General features: G+C 46.0%; 2 protein-coding genes across 12 annotated transcripts; both read left to right on the forward strand.

Moving 5' to 3' along the window:
• Positions 1-7,518, forward strand: ADAP2 (ArfGAP with dual PH domains 2). 9 transcript variants are annotated; one of them, XM_085077245.1, is made up of 10 exons: positions 1-612; positions 1,682-1,812; positions 2,474-2,565; positions 2,688-2,773; positions 3,105-3,214; positions 3,869-4,015; positions 4,713-4,796; positions 5,216-5,278; positions 6,480-6,557; positions 7,157-7,518. In XM_085077245.1, exons 1-10 carry the CDS (start codon positions 555-557, stop codon positions 7,364-7,366), a joined length of 1,059 nt encoding a protein of 352 aa, XP_084933371.1. In that variant the 5' UTR covers positions 1-554; the 3' UTR covers positions 7,367-7,518. The 9 variants fall into 9 exon arrangements, with proteins under 9 accessions (XP_084933371.1, XP_084933370.1, XP_084933375.1 ...); XM_085077244.1 differs by having other exon boundaries at positions 4-645; XM_085077252.1 differs by lacking the exon at positions 1-612 and adding an exon at positions 715-1,091 and having other exon boundaries at positions 3,869-4,038; positions 7,157-7,278.
• A 132-nt stretch (positions 7,519-7,650) lies between these two features.
• RNF135 (ring finger protein 135) lies at positions 7,651-13,924 on the forward strand. 3 transcript variants are annotated; one of them, XM_085077240.1, is made up of 6 exons: positions 7,651-9,402; positions 10,120-10,206; positions 10,750-10,920; positions 12,104-12,263; positions 12,714-12,815; positions 13,249-13,924. In XM_085077240.1, the coding sequence occupies exons 1-6, from the start codon at positions 8,899-8,901 to the stop codon at positions 13,782-13,784; spliced, it is 1,560 nt and encodes a 519-aa protein (XP_084933366.1). In that variant the 5' UTR covers positions 7,651-8,898; the 3' UTR covers positions 13,785-13,924. The 3 variants fall into 3 exon arrangements, with proteins under 3 accessions (XP_084933366.1, XP_084933368.1, XP_084933367.1); XM_085077242.1 differs by having other exon boundaries at positions 7,651-9,243; XM_085077241.1 differs by lacking the exon at positions 10,120-10,206.
• Positions 13,925-15,068: the final 1,144 nt, after the last annotated feature.

A 15,068-nucleotide genomic window follows, 5' to 3' on the forward strand; every position in this document is an offset into this window, starting at 1 on the left:
AGTAGGATTGAAATGCTGTATTCTCCCTGTGTTGAGCTGTGTGGGCAGGGTTTCTGTGGCACCACTTGGTGTCACCCAGGTCCCTCCCAACCTGTGCTGAGCACTCGCAGCGGGGCAGAGCTGCGCTGGGGAGAGCAGGACTCGCCTGCCCCGGTTGTGCCGGTGCTTTGGCCGGTGTCTGGGGCACAGCTGCTGTTCGGTTATCCCGCAAGCTTTAGAAATTTAGTTTTTTAGAAAGATGGGGTTGAGGCAAACCTGGAGGTGCGCGGACGGGCCCTCCTCGACACAGGCCCCTTAGTCAAGAACTTTGAGCGCAGGAAGTCCCGACTCGTTGCTCTCGGGGACAGGGACAGGATGGGGCCGGTGGGCGGGTGTCTGCGGGGCGCGGGCCGGTCCGGGGGGGCCGCACGCCCCGAACCGCCTGTAGGAGGCGGCCCCGCCCGGCCCGGGGACGCGGGAGGGGACGGGGCTCCCCGGGCGCCGGTGCCGCTCCGGTTCCTCATTTCCCGGCGGGACCGAGCCTCTCGCAGGCTCCGCGCCGGGCACCGGGGGCCATGGACCGCGACCGCAACAAGGTGCTGCTACTGGAGCTGCAGAGGGCGGCCGGGACCGGTAACGATCGCTGCGCCGACTGCGGGGACCCAGGTACGGCTCCGCCGGGCAGCTCCCCGGGCCCACTTCCGAGCGGACAGTGGCGGTGACGAGGAGCCACTCGCCCCCTCGGGCTGTGGCGCCGTCCGGGTGCTGCCCGTCCCTGTCCGCAGCTATGTCTGCTCGGTCCCTGCGAGCGGCGCCGGCTGCGCTCCTCGCCCAATGTCCCGCAGGGCGGCAGCGGGAGGGACCCGCGGCGCTGCCGCTCTGGGACACGGCTCTTGGGGAGTCCCGCGGGCCCAGGGCATCGCAGCGCGGGGACAGGGAACGGCCTTAGCACCAGGCGCTGCCCCGGGTTATTTATGGACAGGGCATGAGGAGGAGGGTGCGTGGGGTGGATTTCCACCTCGGGGGATGTCTCTGTGCAGAAGTTGGGGCAGAGAAAGGCACGGAAGACCTGTTGGAGACCCCGGGCCGGGCTGGCGCCTGTGCCCGTTTGGGTGAGTCAGTCGGGAGCCAGCAGCAGTTGGAAGAAGGGACAAGTAGCTTCTGTTTAGTATGATTAAGGGAGAAGTGGACGGTGGCACAATCCAAGGAAATGGTCTTGCCAGAGCACTCAGTGCCTATAGGGATGCACCTGTCAAAGCTGCTTCAGGGGATGTAGCAGCAGGCAAGAACAGGAGCCTTTATGGACAGGAGACAGAGTCCTTGCTGTTTGTGGCTGTACTGTTGTAGCGCTCGTTATCGGCGTTACCCTCCTTCCATTGTTAGTTCAGCAATGGCAGCTTTTCATGCAGAACTGATAATAAGCTGAGCTTTTCCATCACCACTCACCTGTCTGCACAGTCACATTAATTTTAAATCAAATAGTCAGTAAAAGAATGTCCAAGTGAAAGGGCCATCTTGTTCATTGGGGGAAGCAGTTGTTGTTCCCCTGAACACAGTGAAGTGGCAGCCATAAACGGTGGGGTGGGATTTGATGTATTTATTAGGTGTGAAGCCTGGGCTGTGCATCAGATGGGATTTTTCACCCTTGCCAGTGGCTGTGCCTTTTCATGTGTATTAGTTGATTCTTTGTGTTTCGATCTAGATCCAGAGTGGGCTTCTTACAAACTTGGAATATTCATTTGTTTGAATTGCTCTGGAATTCATCGCAATCTTCCTGAAATCAGCAGAGTCAAATCGCTTCGGCTTGACTTCTGGGAGAACAATTTAATAGAGGTACAAAGGAAAAAGCAGTAACTCTCCACACTTCATAACTTCCTCTGCCATGTAATTCCTGTGCCATCCACCATGGGCAGAGCAGTAGAGCTACACAGAACCAAGTTAACTCCATGGCTAACTTTATGACCTGCTCAATCAAATTACACTGATAGGTGACCATGTTCCTAACAGTCTGTGGTGTGTATTTTTATATACACAGAAACTTCTCACTGTGGCGTAGAAGCCCACAGATATTTCCAGGTAGTCTGCTCCATTCAGAAAGCAACGTACTCTTCTTAAATACTGGTTCAACCTCTCATTGTTCAGTTGAATTGTGTTAATAATACAATCACAGTTAATGTTGGGGAGGAGATGGAGGAATAGGGAGATCATAATCAAATTTTCTCTTTATTTTCTTTTGTTCTTTTCATCAACAGCCACAGTTTTGTGTTCCTTCACACATGGTCCAGAACTGTAAATACTGAAAAAGGTGCACCACCTAAAACCAGCAAACTATAATGCCAAAGGGAATTTATAAATTGTGTAAAGACACACTGAGAGTTATGGTGAGACTCCGCAAAAAATGCAGTGCTGCCTTTGATAGAAGTCTCATTTTACGTTCATGACATGGTGCTGATTTGTAGTAGCACACCTAACTGTGATTTATTTTGTATTTCAGTTTATGAAGAATCACGGGAATCGCTCTGCCAAAGCTAAATATGAGGCAAAGGTCCCTCCCTACTATTACATCCCCCGGTCCCATGACTGCTTGTAAGTTGATGGTGTATTCACTGCTGCAGACCTTTACATTTGCTTCCCTTACAGGTCTCTCTGGCTGGCTGGTGAAACGAAAGTAGAAGTAGATCTGCTTTATCCATGTTTTCGTCTTTCAGGGTTTTAAGACAGCAATGGATTAGAGCGAAATATGAGCGTCAGGAATTTCTTGCCACCCAAGTCTGCCAAGATCCTTGTTCTGCAGGTAAAGGGATTGTCAGGGAGAAGGTCTCAGCCTCAAAGCCAACAGCAGAGTGTTCTGCTTGCACCTTTAGGGTTGGCTTGTCACATTTGAACTGCTGGATGTGCAGTCGCTGCTTTGAGTCTAGCTTTGAGAAGAAACTCTTAAGGAAAGGCACTTACCCAAGTGCAAGGGTATATTCAGATCTTACAGTTCTCTAGTTCTCCACTGATTTTTTCATGAGGTGAAATTCTCAGATGGAGAAGAGACTTGGAACTGTGCCACATCACCCTTAGCTAAACAGTCCTGCTCTTGTGCCACCCTTCCCTGACACCTCTCTTGGTCTTATCTGCAGGCAGCCGTGAAGGATGCCTCTGGAAGCTTGGGAAGGTACGCAGACAGTTCCAGAAGAGGCAATTTCTCCTTTCAGCGAGGGAAGGGGTGTTGAAGTACTACACCAAAGAAGTGAGTTCCTCAGCCAGAGCTGGCCATAGGTAACAGGTCAATACCCACCCTTAGACCCTGCTCTGCGTGGGCAAAACCCAGTATAAGCAGCTTTGTCTGTAGTCTTGCAGCCAGCCTGTGCTTAGAGGAGTCCATGCGTTTCGCCATTAACATATGTGGTATATTGGGCAATTTTGGATTTAGCTCTTTTCCTCATCCTTTGTCTCAACCCTGCAACCTCCTTTTGCTTAGTGAACAAAGGAAATGGATACTGGCAGATGAATGGCGAGATAAAGAAGAAATCTGTTAGCAGCTGTTACCTCTTACATTACTAAAATACCCTCTCGTCAGCTCCTGCAGCAGCATCCTCAACATGTCTCCTTTCTGTCAGACACTGTAACTAACTGTTCTCTAACTACAGGGCTGGAGATAGACCCATCCCTAGCAGTGCAGACCAAGCCCTCTCCAGCAGTGACCCAGCATTTGTCAAGGAATCTTTCTGAGTGGTTTTATGTTGTGTGTAATTAAAGCTTTATGTTTCAGGTATATCCAATATTCAGATATTTTAGGATGTCTGCTTTCTCTTCAGTAGAGATCTAGATCTCATACAGCTTATCTATCCTGCATTACATTCCCTGAGAGCATTTTCATACAGTGATGCTTTTCATTTCACAGTCCAGAGGTCCAAAAGCCGTTATCAGCATTGAGACTCTGAATGCAATGTTCCAGGTAGACAAAATAGGACACAATCATGGGCTGCAGATCACATACATCACAGATGGTCAAACAAGGAACCTTTTTGTCTATCACGAAAGTGGAAAGGTGAATATCCCGGAGATTTTGGAGTAAGCAAAATGCTAAGATGTTGGATCTGTATTTTGGAAGAGTTGCTGTGGCTGCAAGATTTGGTTTTACTTGGCATCACTAAGACCTGTAGAATGTAGGAAGTTGCAGAATTTGATACTTCTAACTGTAGTATCTTCCTACTTTTCTGTTGGAGCATATATTCAGTCTCACTCTCTGGATAGTCTTAAGTGGTGCACGGATGTAAATCTCTTAAGGTAACTGCCTCATGGTTTTACACAATTTCATGGTTATATTCTTGACACACATAGAGAATATTGTTCTACGTTATTTCCAAGCCAATAATGATAATTTTAAGAAGTATCTCTACAGATATTGTTAGATTTCTGTTTCCTCATTCAACAGAGTTCTCGTGTCTTTCCAGATACAGAGGTTTTAAAACAACCCGTAACTGAATCTACTGCAAAAGCCCATGTACACAGACTTGGGTGATTGTCCATGCTGAGAATGTCTAAGACCTCCCAGGAGGGGCATTCTTAAATTTTCAAGGGTCAGTGTTTTTCAGGTGTCTGGGATAAATCACTGACTCTGTCTGCCCCTTGGGGAGAAGGTGCCTCTTTGCAAAGAGGTCAAAAGGAAGAAGAAAGCCATTTTGGAGAAGCAGTGCTCTTACTCTCCTCTTTAATCCTGTCTTTGTGTTTGCTGTTTTCAACAGGAGATTGTTGATTGGTTCAATGCTATCCGGGCAGCACGTTACCATTATCTCAGAACAACCTTCCCAAATGTCCCTGAGGCTGAGGTGAGGACTGAACAGGGCTTGAAGCAGTCTAGGCAAACATAGCACAGGAAAACATTTTCTCACTTCTTCTGACAAAGTCAGGTGCTCAGAAAGAAGCTCTTGGGTCCAGGGTATGGACAGAAGAGGTAGAAGGAAAGGCCACACTGAATGACATGCAAAAACTTGGTCAGCATTTAAGGCCTAAAAGTCTCTATGTGATCCTTATAGAATGTAATCTGTCAAAAATGTTATGTTCCTTCTTACTTCAGACTTCTCTTTCCTGAACAACCAAAAAAAAAAAAAAACCACAGCCCCAAAAGCCACAATTGATGGTGATTAACTTTTACAGAAAAAGAACAGAAATGCAGTCTTGAATGAGACAGCTTGTCCTGGTTTCAGCTGGGACAGACACAGACTTTTTTGTATTTGTGTTCTCCTAGCTCATACCCAGGATCACAAGAAACTTTGTCAAAGAAGGATATATGGAGAAAACAGGACCAAAAGTAAGTGCATAGTTGGCATTACACAAACAGGATCATTCCTGATAGAGAATATTTGGTAGTTCAATTATGCTGGCTCGTAAAAGATTTGCTCAGTGACTCTCTGCTTCCTGGGTTGATAAAAGAATTGTATTCAAGCCTGTCATTTTCTTTGGGGTCGTGTTTTATTTTGTGTGGAAAATAAGATCAGGAAGAAGAATCCTTGAAGAGCAAGCAAGATTGATTAGCTGTCAATAGACATGGAAGGTGCTGTTACACAACACCACATGGATTGCTGTATCTGCTAACTGCAGCTGCTGCCAGAGCATAACATGACGTGCTGACCCCCCTACTTCTTTGTTTTACTTAGAGTCAGTTGCACTTAAGTCACATCTACTTAGAGCAGCAAAGTGTCATTTGAGCAAATTTCTCTACGGTGAAGCCAACAGTTTGGTTTGTTTTATTGTGGGAAGTGTTTGGGCCAGTATTCTTGGAACAGGAGAACAAAGTTTTGGGCACTGCTAAAGGAAGAGATAAATATCTGAGGTCTTGTTTGAACACAGCCCCTTCTTGCCCTTCTCTCCTCTGAGTGAACCATGAACCAAGTCCCATTATAAAGTTAGTGGTGCAATGGTGGTATTGAATATGCTGAGTTTTGGCCCAGCTTGTGCCAGTGTTCAGTACCTCTTCTGCACATATTTGCATAGAGCATGAAAGACTTTGTGTTTTTCTCCTGTGGCCTAAATTCTGCTTAAACTGAGATGAGCCTTAGAAGAGGCCTTCTCAGTTCAGCATGGAGCAATTCATTTATCAGGAATGGTCAGATAAGTGTAGTTGATGGAATTAGCACTTCTAAGAAAAACTAGTATTGTACACTGGAAATTCTAGGGACATCCCCCGATCAGATTGTTGAAATTGATTGCACACTCTCCTCACTATCACCACGGGCTCAGGGGTCATCCTCTTCGTTGCTTTCAATCCATTTATGCAATTTTCTTAATCCTGTTATTTTGATCACTTCCCTGCCCAGAGGATTGTCACTGAATGTAAAACTGTAGTTCAAGCCCAGGGAGAAGAGAACTGAAGGCTGCACACAGCAGTCACTCACCAGTTACAGGGATGAAGGAAACAACTCCAGCTCCAGTCATTTAAGCAGTCTTGGGATTTGAATAGACCAAACTCCTCTTGGGAACTTGGTCTTTAAAGAACTACCATCTCCTTGCAGCAGAAGGAGGCCTTTAAGGTACGCTGGTTCTGCTTGGATTCTCAAGAAAGGAACCTGATGTACTTTAAAAATCCACTGGTAAGAGTGTTCTTCACTGTTGCACAACCTCTTCATGAAGCAGGTGGGGAAGAAGGGTCTGTTCTCATCCAGCTTTTCCAGTGGCTGTGCCAGACTGGAGCAGGCCCAGCCTCAAGAGCCCATCTCCTTTGTCAGTGGATGTCTCTGAAGCTGAGCTGGTTGGGAACTCTGGCCTATACAGTGGCTGTGAAGAAGATATGAGTCTTTTAAAAGCAACTGCTACTACCTGTGTTATTCATGCCCACGCTCCCCCAGCCCTGTGTCTGTAACCTTAGCCAAGATGAGCACTATTCCGGTAACAGGGGCTTCATAGCCCCATTATCCTGCTTCCTAGAGCTGCTTTAGCCATGGGAAAGTCCTTCCCTGCCCCTTCTGAACACCCACCAGCCAGCTCTGTAAGGGTGGGGCCCTGCCTCCTTCTGAGAATGCCTGTGAGTGCAAAAACCCTCTCTTGTGTTCCCTGCTGGTGTCACCAGTCCATGTCATCAGTCCCCTTCCATGCATCCCCAGACCCTGTCCCATGTCGACGGACAGAGCAGCGTCTGCTGGAGCTCCACTGTCTGCTGGCTAATGGCTGTCTTCTGCTTCCTTCTCTCCAGGATGCATTTGCACAGGGCCAGATTTTCATCGGAAGGAGAAGTGAGGGATATGAAGTACGAGGTGATTTGCCCCAGGGAGTGTGGGTGAAGAAGAGAAAACCAGCAATCACTCTGGTCACACCAGTGAGAGAGTTTGTGTTTATCTGTGAGAACGACAGGAAGCAGAGGGAGTGGATGGATGCCTTGAACGGAGTCATCACCCAGCTCTGATGTCCACAGGGAGGAGCAGTCAAGCAGCTCCATTCCACCTGTCTGCAGCTTCTGGCCACAGAGGGATGGGGCTGTTTTCAACAGAGTGGGGTGAATGTCTCTTACAGTGCTACATTTCTGGCACAATAAAATAAATACAAGCCAAGTTTAAATTGTGGAGGATACTGTAATGGAATCACTCTTCTAATGGAAGCACACGGATGTTCCTAGCTCCTTGCTTTCAACAGTCTTTACTGTTTGGCTTTTATGTGAGTGGCAAATCTGACATGTGAAGACTAATTTTTTCCAAAGCACAAACCCACACAGTACCCCAGCAAACAGAGCATGAGTGCAGGTTGAACATACACTGATCTGTCTCACCTAAAAACAGATGAAACTTAATGAGCTTGCTTAGAGTGAACACTGAAAGGCAGAAACAAGTTTTAAAAGTGTTTTCTTCAATGACTTGCTTGTAAACAAAGAATAAGGACTGATGTTCAGTGTTGGAGGGGGAATGCCTCCCCTTTGGGTACCACCGTGTGCAGGAAGTGATGGAGACTTGCTGGCTGATACTGAGTGTTTCTGTGCCTCAAGACCAAGTCTGAGATCTGGTTCAAGCAAGCATTGAGTCACTCACACACTGAATTCTTCTTTCCAGATAGCTTTAGTTTGCAAGAGGAAGTCAGTCTTGCCGACCAAGTTTCTGGTGAAGCTTCCACCTTTTGCTGACAATTGCCAGCGAGTCTTGAGATACTCGAAATAGATCTCTTTTGCAGAAATGAGAAGTGCTAATACTTGCAGGAATTAGTGACATTAATTCTTCTTCCCCTCCACTCCCCCCCAATAGTGCAAAAGAATTTTTTGAGTTGGATCATCATACTACCTTTCTCAGCCAGCTCATCATCCAGCTCTGAGCAATCTGCAGCAGTTTTACTTGTTGATATTCTCCCATGAATTTGCCTGTGTGCCAGGCTCTCTACCCACACAACCTGATTCATTCGAGCTTGCATGGTGGTTCAGCAATTCTGTTAAACAGCCTGATCCTGCAGCTCCAGAAATCAATAGAAAGCACCTCTTGACTTGTACAAGGAACAATGTCAGTCTTCATTTGTTCATTGTTATTTTGAAATTACCCGAGTAGCTCGGGATGACTTCAGAAGGGTTCAGTCCATCCAGTAGCCTGAAATTCACTCAGACAGGGTCTGCACTGTGCTGTGCTGTGCCACTTCTGTCCCAGCTGGGTCAGCAGACTGCCGATGTCAGCAATTCTCACTATTACAAAATCGGGAAACTCACGGTGGAAATGAAATAGCGCAGATAAGAGGGACTTTTTTTGAGAATCATTAAAAGTCAAGGCCAGGCCCAGGAGAGCTCTGCGTCACAGTCCATTTCCACTGTCAACCCAAATCCTGGGACCAGGACACGTGAGGGGAGCAGAGGAGAATAGAGCTGAGCGGGGCAGAGCCGGTGCGGCCCGGGGCGTTCCGTGCACCGGAGGAGGCGCCCGGGGAAACCGAAACTCCGCGGCTGCTCCGCTCCGCCCCGCCCGGGCCATGGCTGCCGTCATCGAGCTCGAGCGGCTCCAGCGCGTCCTGGAGCTGCAGTGCTCCTGCTGCCTGCAGGTGTTCGAGGAGCCGGTGCGGCTCTCGAGCTGCGACCACAGCTTCTGCCGGGGCTGCATCCTCCAGTACTGCGCGGGGCGGCCCTCCGCCGCCTGCCCGCTCTGCCGGCGCGGCTTCGAGCTCCGCCAACTGCGGCCCAATCGCGAGCTGGCCGCGGTGCTCGGCCTCATCCCGCGGGAGCTGAAGGAAAAGTTGGAAACACAGGATGAGCCGGAACCCTCTGGAGCTGCTGCCTGCAATGACTGGAGTTCGGCGCGGCGGGGAGCTGGGGAGAAGGTACGGCCGGAGGCAGCCTGGGTCACCATCCCCGACACCCCGGGGCTTCTCCCCGCGACACCGCAGAGCTCCATCCCCCGACACCCGGGAGCTTCACACCCCGACAGCCCGGGGCTCCTCTCCGCGATACCCCGGGACATCCCGGGGCGACATCCCGAGGTAACGTCCCCCGACACTCAGGCACTCCTTCCCGCGACACCATGGGACAACACCCAGCGGCACCATCTGGACGGTCCGGGTTTCCATCCCACGGCATCCCCAGTGCAGCCCGAGGCCCCATCCCACGGCACAGTAACACATTGAGCAGATGGGCTCATCTAATGCAGTGGCTGGGGCTCGTTGGTGGTGTCTGACATATTGAAGGCTGCATAGCTGAATTAGAGCTAATACCTGTACATATTCAGCTGATGTACAATAGTAATAAGTAACCTGTTTGTGCTGGGTGTTACTTATTGCATCAGTATTGTATTGGAGACTCCCGAAATGATGCATTGCATTATTAGACAGTGCTCCAGCTCCACCCAGTTTCATGTCCCAAAATGGGACTGGTTCATATCTATAGCTCTGCTTAAAACGACTCCCAGAGGAGGAGGTGAGAAAAATCTGTTGACCTTCATTTTTTTAGCACATATGTATCTTTAGTCAAGCTATGACCTGAAGCTCACAATTATCATTGAATATATAATTGGTGACTGTTGGGTGTTGACTTCATTGTGATTATTCCTACTCAGAATTGTGTCTTCCAGGCACCTCCTCAACCAGTCCAGTGCTTAACTAATCTCAGTGATGTAAGGATTTTTATTATCCTGCTCCTTAACCTAGTCATGCTTTCCATGAGGGTTATATAGCTAAATAGTCCAATGTGTCACTTTAAAGGAGGAAGAGATATGGGAGAGCTCCAGGCAACAAGAAGTAACTGCAGAGACTGTCCACCTGTTGAGGAAAGATCTCAATAAAATAAAGGTACACATTGTACATTCATCACCTGCAGTTACCTTCTGTTGCCACTTCTCTGGGCTAGAGATGTGATTGACTACAGGGTTGCCTTCCAGCCCAGAGCAGGAATTTGCCTTTTTGTTTCATTCTTTTCTGTCACAATTCTGTTTTTACTGATGAGAATGACTATATGACATCAGCTGCACTGACTCCTGCCTTGGCTGGCACAAAGGCCAGTGGAGTTGTGCTTTGTTGCATTATTCTGCTTATCCCAAGAGTAGTCTGAATGTTTCTGGTACTCTTAGATGCAAATTACAAATCATAAAGTGAGAATATGGATTTTTCTGAATTGTCAAGCAGAGCCCAGTGGCCATAAAATAATCATGATCCTTAACATGACCAAAATCTCTGCAGTAATGCAGGATAGTGTCAAATACATTTTATTCCTTTGAATAAGGTTTTGTGGTCTGCAGGGGTCAGTCAAAGAGCATGTTAGATGGGGCAATAGATTCTCCTATTCCATACATCTTTCCTAACCACATAATGAACTCCATGTTTTCTGCCTTTCAGGAATATACATCTCAGATCAAAAACCAGATTGCTAAAGATTTCTGTTGCATGAAGGAATATGTTGACAGACAGGAGAGAAACACACTGATGTTCATTGAACAAGAGCAGAAAGCTGCTCAACAGAAAATTGAAGAGACTATTCACCAGCTCACAGACATCAAAGCCCAAACTGTAAGTGATGAAATGAAGTGGCAGACTATGAGTAGAAACTCTGAAGCTCAGTGTCTGGGATAGCTGAGTATGTACAGAGCACCTTTGAGATCCCCACTGCACCATTCTCATAGAGACAGTGATGCCAATCCATGGACATTACTGTTAGCAGGAAGAGTTTGGGGTGAGAAATTCAGAGAAAAAAAGTACTAAAGGGGGCATGAGCTGGGGATGCAATTCAGAGCTAGATTTTTTCTAAGGATATTGGTGAGCTGGAATGAAGTGGGAACTGCACTGCTGAAATCCAGTCCTCAGTCAAATCTAAAGTTGAGATCCTTCATGATCTTTTCCAGAATTTGTATTTACACGTAGGTACACAAGTTAAAGAACTCAGAGTTACTAAATATTTTATAACAACTTTCTTTGGGAAGACACATCATGGGCCCTCAAAAAAGGCAGTTAAAGCACTTCAGATTCTTCAGAGCCAGTTTTAATGTTGAAAACAACAGTGCCAGTGATGCAAGTTAGCCAGCAGGAATTTGGAGTGGGGCTCACTGGGTGTGGCAATGCTGCTAGACAGAACTGGACTTCCAGAACCCTGGCACAGGTGCCCACATTGGAATTCGCCTGATCCAGAGTACCATTACGGGCAGTGAGGAGAAACAGGTACTTTCAGAGTTATCTGGCCTGCTTGAGATATCCACCTGCAAAGATTAATCCAGCCTCCAAAAGGCTGTTTTCCTCCCACCGACTCTACATATAGACTAAGAGAGCAACCTCAGATGCAGATTTTCACAATTTCAAAATTTAGGCTAATGAGGCTTGCCCTTTCCTTATACTAACACGTTTTCAAACTTTTGGTTTGGGTTCTAAAAGAAGAAAGTTTAAAAAGAGCAACTTTTGTATTCATATGAGTACTTAAGGAAATTGTAATATATATATAAAAGAAAAAATTACTCCCATTCTCAGTTTTCTTAGGGAAAACATAGTCTTTTTAATAAGAATATTCTTCCCTATTTTCTGTAAGATTTCAGATTGGTTTACTCAGGTAACTATCCTATAAAGGAAACTTTTGATACAAAAAGTAAGATTCTTGGAGAGATCACTGGTCTTTTTCCACACTGGCTTTATATTATAATCTGATTTGCTAGATTAAATAACTGCTATTGCTTACATCTTTCCCTTGATTCTTTTGTCATTTTAGAGTAACTTATCTGAGAGGCAGAGGTGCAAAGGCTCATCTTCAACAAATAATGAAACTACACTTGATGAGACGCTTAATGTTGTCAAAAGTGCTGTAGAAAATCTTAAGAGAAAGTTGGAAATTTTACTCTTGGAGAATTATGCTCAGCAAATCCCACCAGGTGAGTTTCCCTTATTTTGAAATATTTTTCTTGGAGGCAGTGGATCCAGCAAATAGAGTAAAAAATTACTTTGTGCATATGAAATGCACATACAAGTAAAATGAGAAAAACATGATACTAAGCAAAAAAATCAAGAACACTGTAAAAATGTTTAAGATAGAAACTGGTTTATCTGCATAGAAAGATCCAACTTCTTCACAGATTTCACTTTTCTGACAGCTCCCTTCTGACCACACTTTGGGCAGCAGTGTACAATGTTTTGTTAATTTTGTGTAAAACTGTTTGCCTTCACATCCTTTGACAATTTATATAAACAAAAAAACCAGCTCCTTGTTTTGCACTTTAACCAGTAGCTGGGTTTATTTAAGGTATGTTTTCCTTTAGAAGCATAAATACTTCCTATTTGCATTTTGAAGAAAGGCCTTAACACTACACTTTTTTTGTATTTAGTGGAACCTCTAGAATCATATCAGGAGCCAAGTGTTTGCTCATCATCTCCAGAGTCTGCAGCTGAAAGTCCTGAACCAAATTTTTCCAGACAGTTTTCTCAGTGTAAGTATCCAAGCCAGCAGGACTCTTCACAACATCCAGATGACTCTGAGGCTGGATTTGCTGAGGAGGTATGCAAGAACATGCCTCAGTGAAGAGATGACTGTAAGTTTTGTTAAGGCAAGCATCACATTTATTATTGACAAAAAGGTAATTTTTTTTTTTTTTGGTTAGGAAAAAGATCCATCTTTTAGGGTGCAAAGTACTTTCAGTTTCCCACTGGAGTGCATATGAGTCTGTAATGGATATTTACACAGTTATGCCTGTTAAATGTTTCAGTATGCCCAGGATACAGTTGATAGTGTTTGGCTGAGGATTCTTGAACTTTGATTCAGGTTAATTGTATGATCATTGGGCTTCATTTTTGTTCTGGAGCAGGGATGCACCTGCCTTCTTGTTGCCTACATGTGAGAATATTTCCCTTTCTGTCTTCTAGGGGCAGATGATGTGACTTTTGACCCCATAAGAGTACATGAGCGCTTGGCACTCACAGCCCAGAACAGGACAGTGATGGTTTCCAAACACCCGACAAGTTATGGACCATCACCCAAAAGATTCTGCATCAGCCAAGTGTTGTGTTCACAGTGCTTCTCTACTGGGTGCCACTACTGGGAAGTAATTACCAAGGACAGTGATGGATGGGCAATTGGAGTTGCTCATGAAATGATTGGTAAAAGGGACAAATTGGGAAGAACTGAGCATTCCTGGTGTGTAGAATGGCTGGGTGCCAAAAAGCAGCTGTCCGCATGGCATAAGGATCAGGAAACATTACTACACAAGAATAAACCATTGAAGGTTGGAGTTTTCCTGGAGCTACAAAAAAAGACCGTGTCATTTTACTCCATTGCTGACAAAGAAATGCTTTTGCACACCTTTGAAATCAGTACCTCAAATCCTCTCTATCCTGCTTTCTGGCTGTACAGCCTAGAAAGAAATGGTTCTTTAACTATCAGTCAGCCAAACAGGAGATAAAGCCTGTTCAGAACAGGGACAGTTTTGCCAATGACTGCAAAGGAAGGACTAAGGAAGCTCTAATGTTTGGGATAAGTATTTCTCATGGACCTCATTTTTCCTACATTGGTATAAAAAATACAGGAGAATAGATGATGCCATTACTTTCTGTCAGGCGTGTTTTCTTTAGACAGATCTGACTGACTGAGGAATGCTCAGAGGGCAAGAATGTTACTGATCTCAGGTATGAAAATCCTTCCCTTTATTTCCGATTTAGAGGCACTAAATAGGAAATAGGCTTTGTATTTGAGGACCTGGCACTCCAGGGAGGTGTCTCAGAAGAACATCATCTCAATGGAACCATATTTTAGTCTTGCCCAGGCCAAAGGGTTGTCAGTCCTGGTGGAGTCGGACCATGGGAATGGTTGTGGAAGCAGATGTTCAGGTGTGTTCATACCAGCTAATAAATCATGTGGTCACTTTACTGCTCTTTTAAAGGGCCAACAAACAGGACTGTGTTATGGGAATGACAGTCTGGTCTTGCAAGGGAGCCTGAGACAAAGCAAGAGGTCCTCAGTTGCCTGTGTGGCGTGAAAGGACTAGCGCTGAGGACAGCTCAATTTCTGAGAGATTCACTGCTTCATGCAGGCAAACTGAAAACAGCATTCCCAAGAAGCAAAAGCTTTTTCAGGAAGACTGTGGCATTCCAGAATGAACAAAATAGTTTATTGTGAATAAAGCATGTGTGATTCAGCTGTCTCATTTAGTGGAAGGTAGCTTCATGGCTTTTAAAGTCATTGAGAGAACTGCTGCTCACCTTCGGAGTTACTCTCTGGTGTCACTGAACTCTCTGATGGACTAAACGCACATTTTTAAGATCCTGGGGGTGTGTCTGTCAGTATCTCCAAGGCTGGGGTAGCTTTCCAGGGATAGCCAAAGCCACTGCCTGTTTAGGATTGAGGTGTCCTTGCTGCTTCAGCGGGAGAAACAACGGTGACATCTTGAATTCAGTGAACATTCCTAATTCCCCGTATACGAGTTATGTCGTAGTGCCCCCGGGCAGCAATTTGTTATGGTTTGCATCACACCACCACACATAGTAACACGTAGCAACACGTATAATAACATGCATAACAACAAACAGTTTGGACAGTAGTCCCTTGTGTCCCTCCTTGAACATTAGGAAGAATTTCCTGATTAGGTGACTAAACATTGGAACAGGCTGCCCAGGGTGCAGTCACTGTCCCTTGAGGTGTTTTAAGAAAAGACTGGATATGGCACTCGGTGCCACGGTCTGCTTAACAA

The sequence above is a fragment of the Lichenostomus cassidix genome, chromosome 18 (genome assembly GCF_008360975.1).
Source record: "Lichenostomus cassidix isolate B80296 chromosome 18, HeHo_3.0, whole genome shotgun sequence".
NCBI lineage: Eukaryota > Metazoa > Chordata > Aves > Passeriformes > Meliphagidae > Lichenostomus > Lichenostomus cassidix.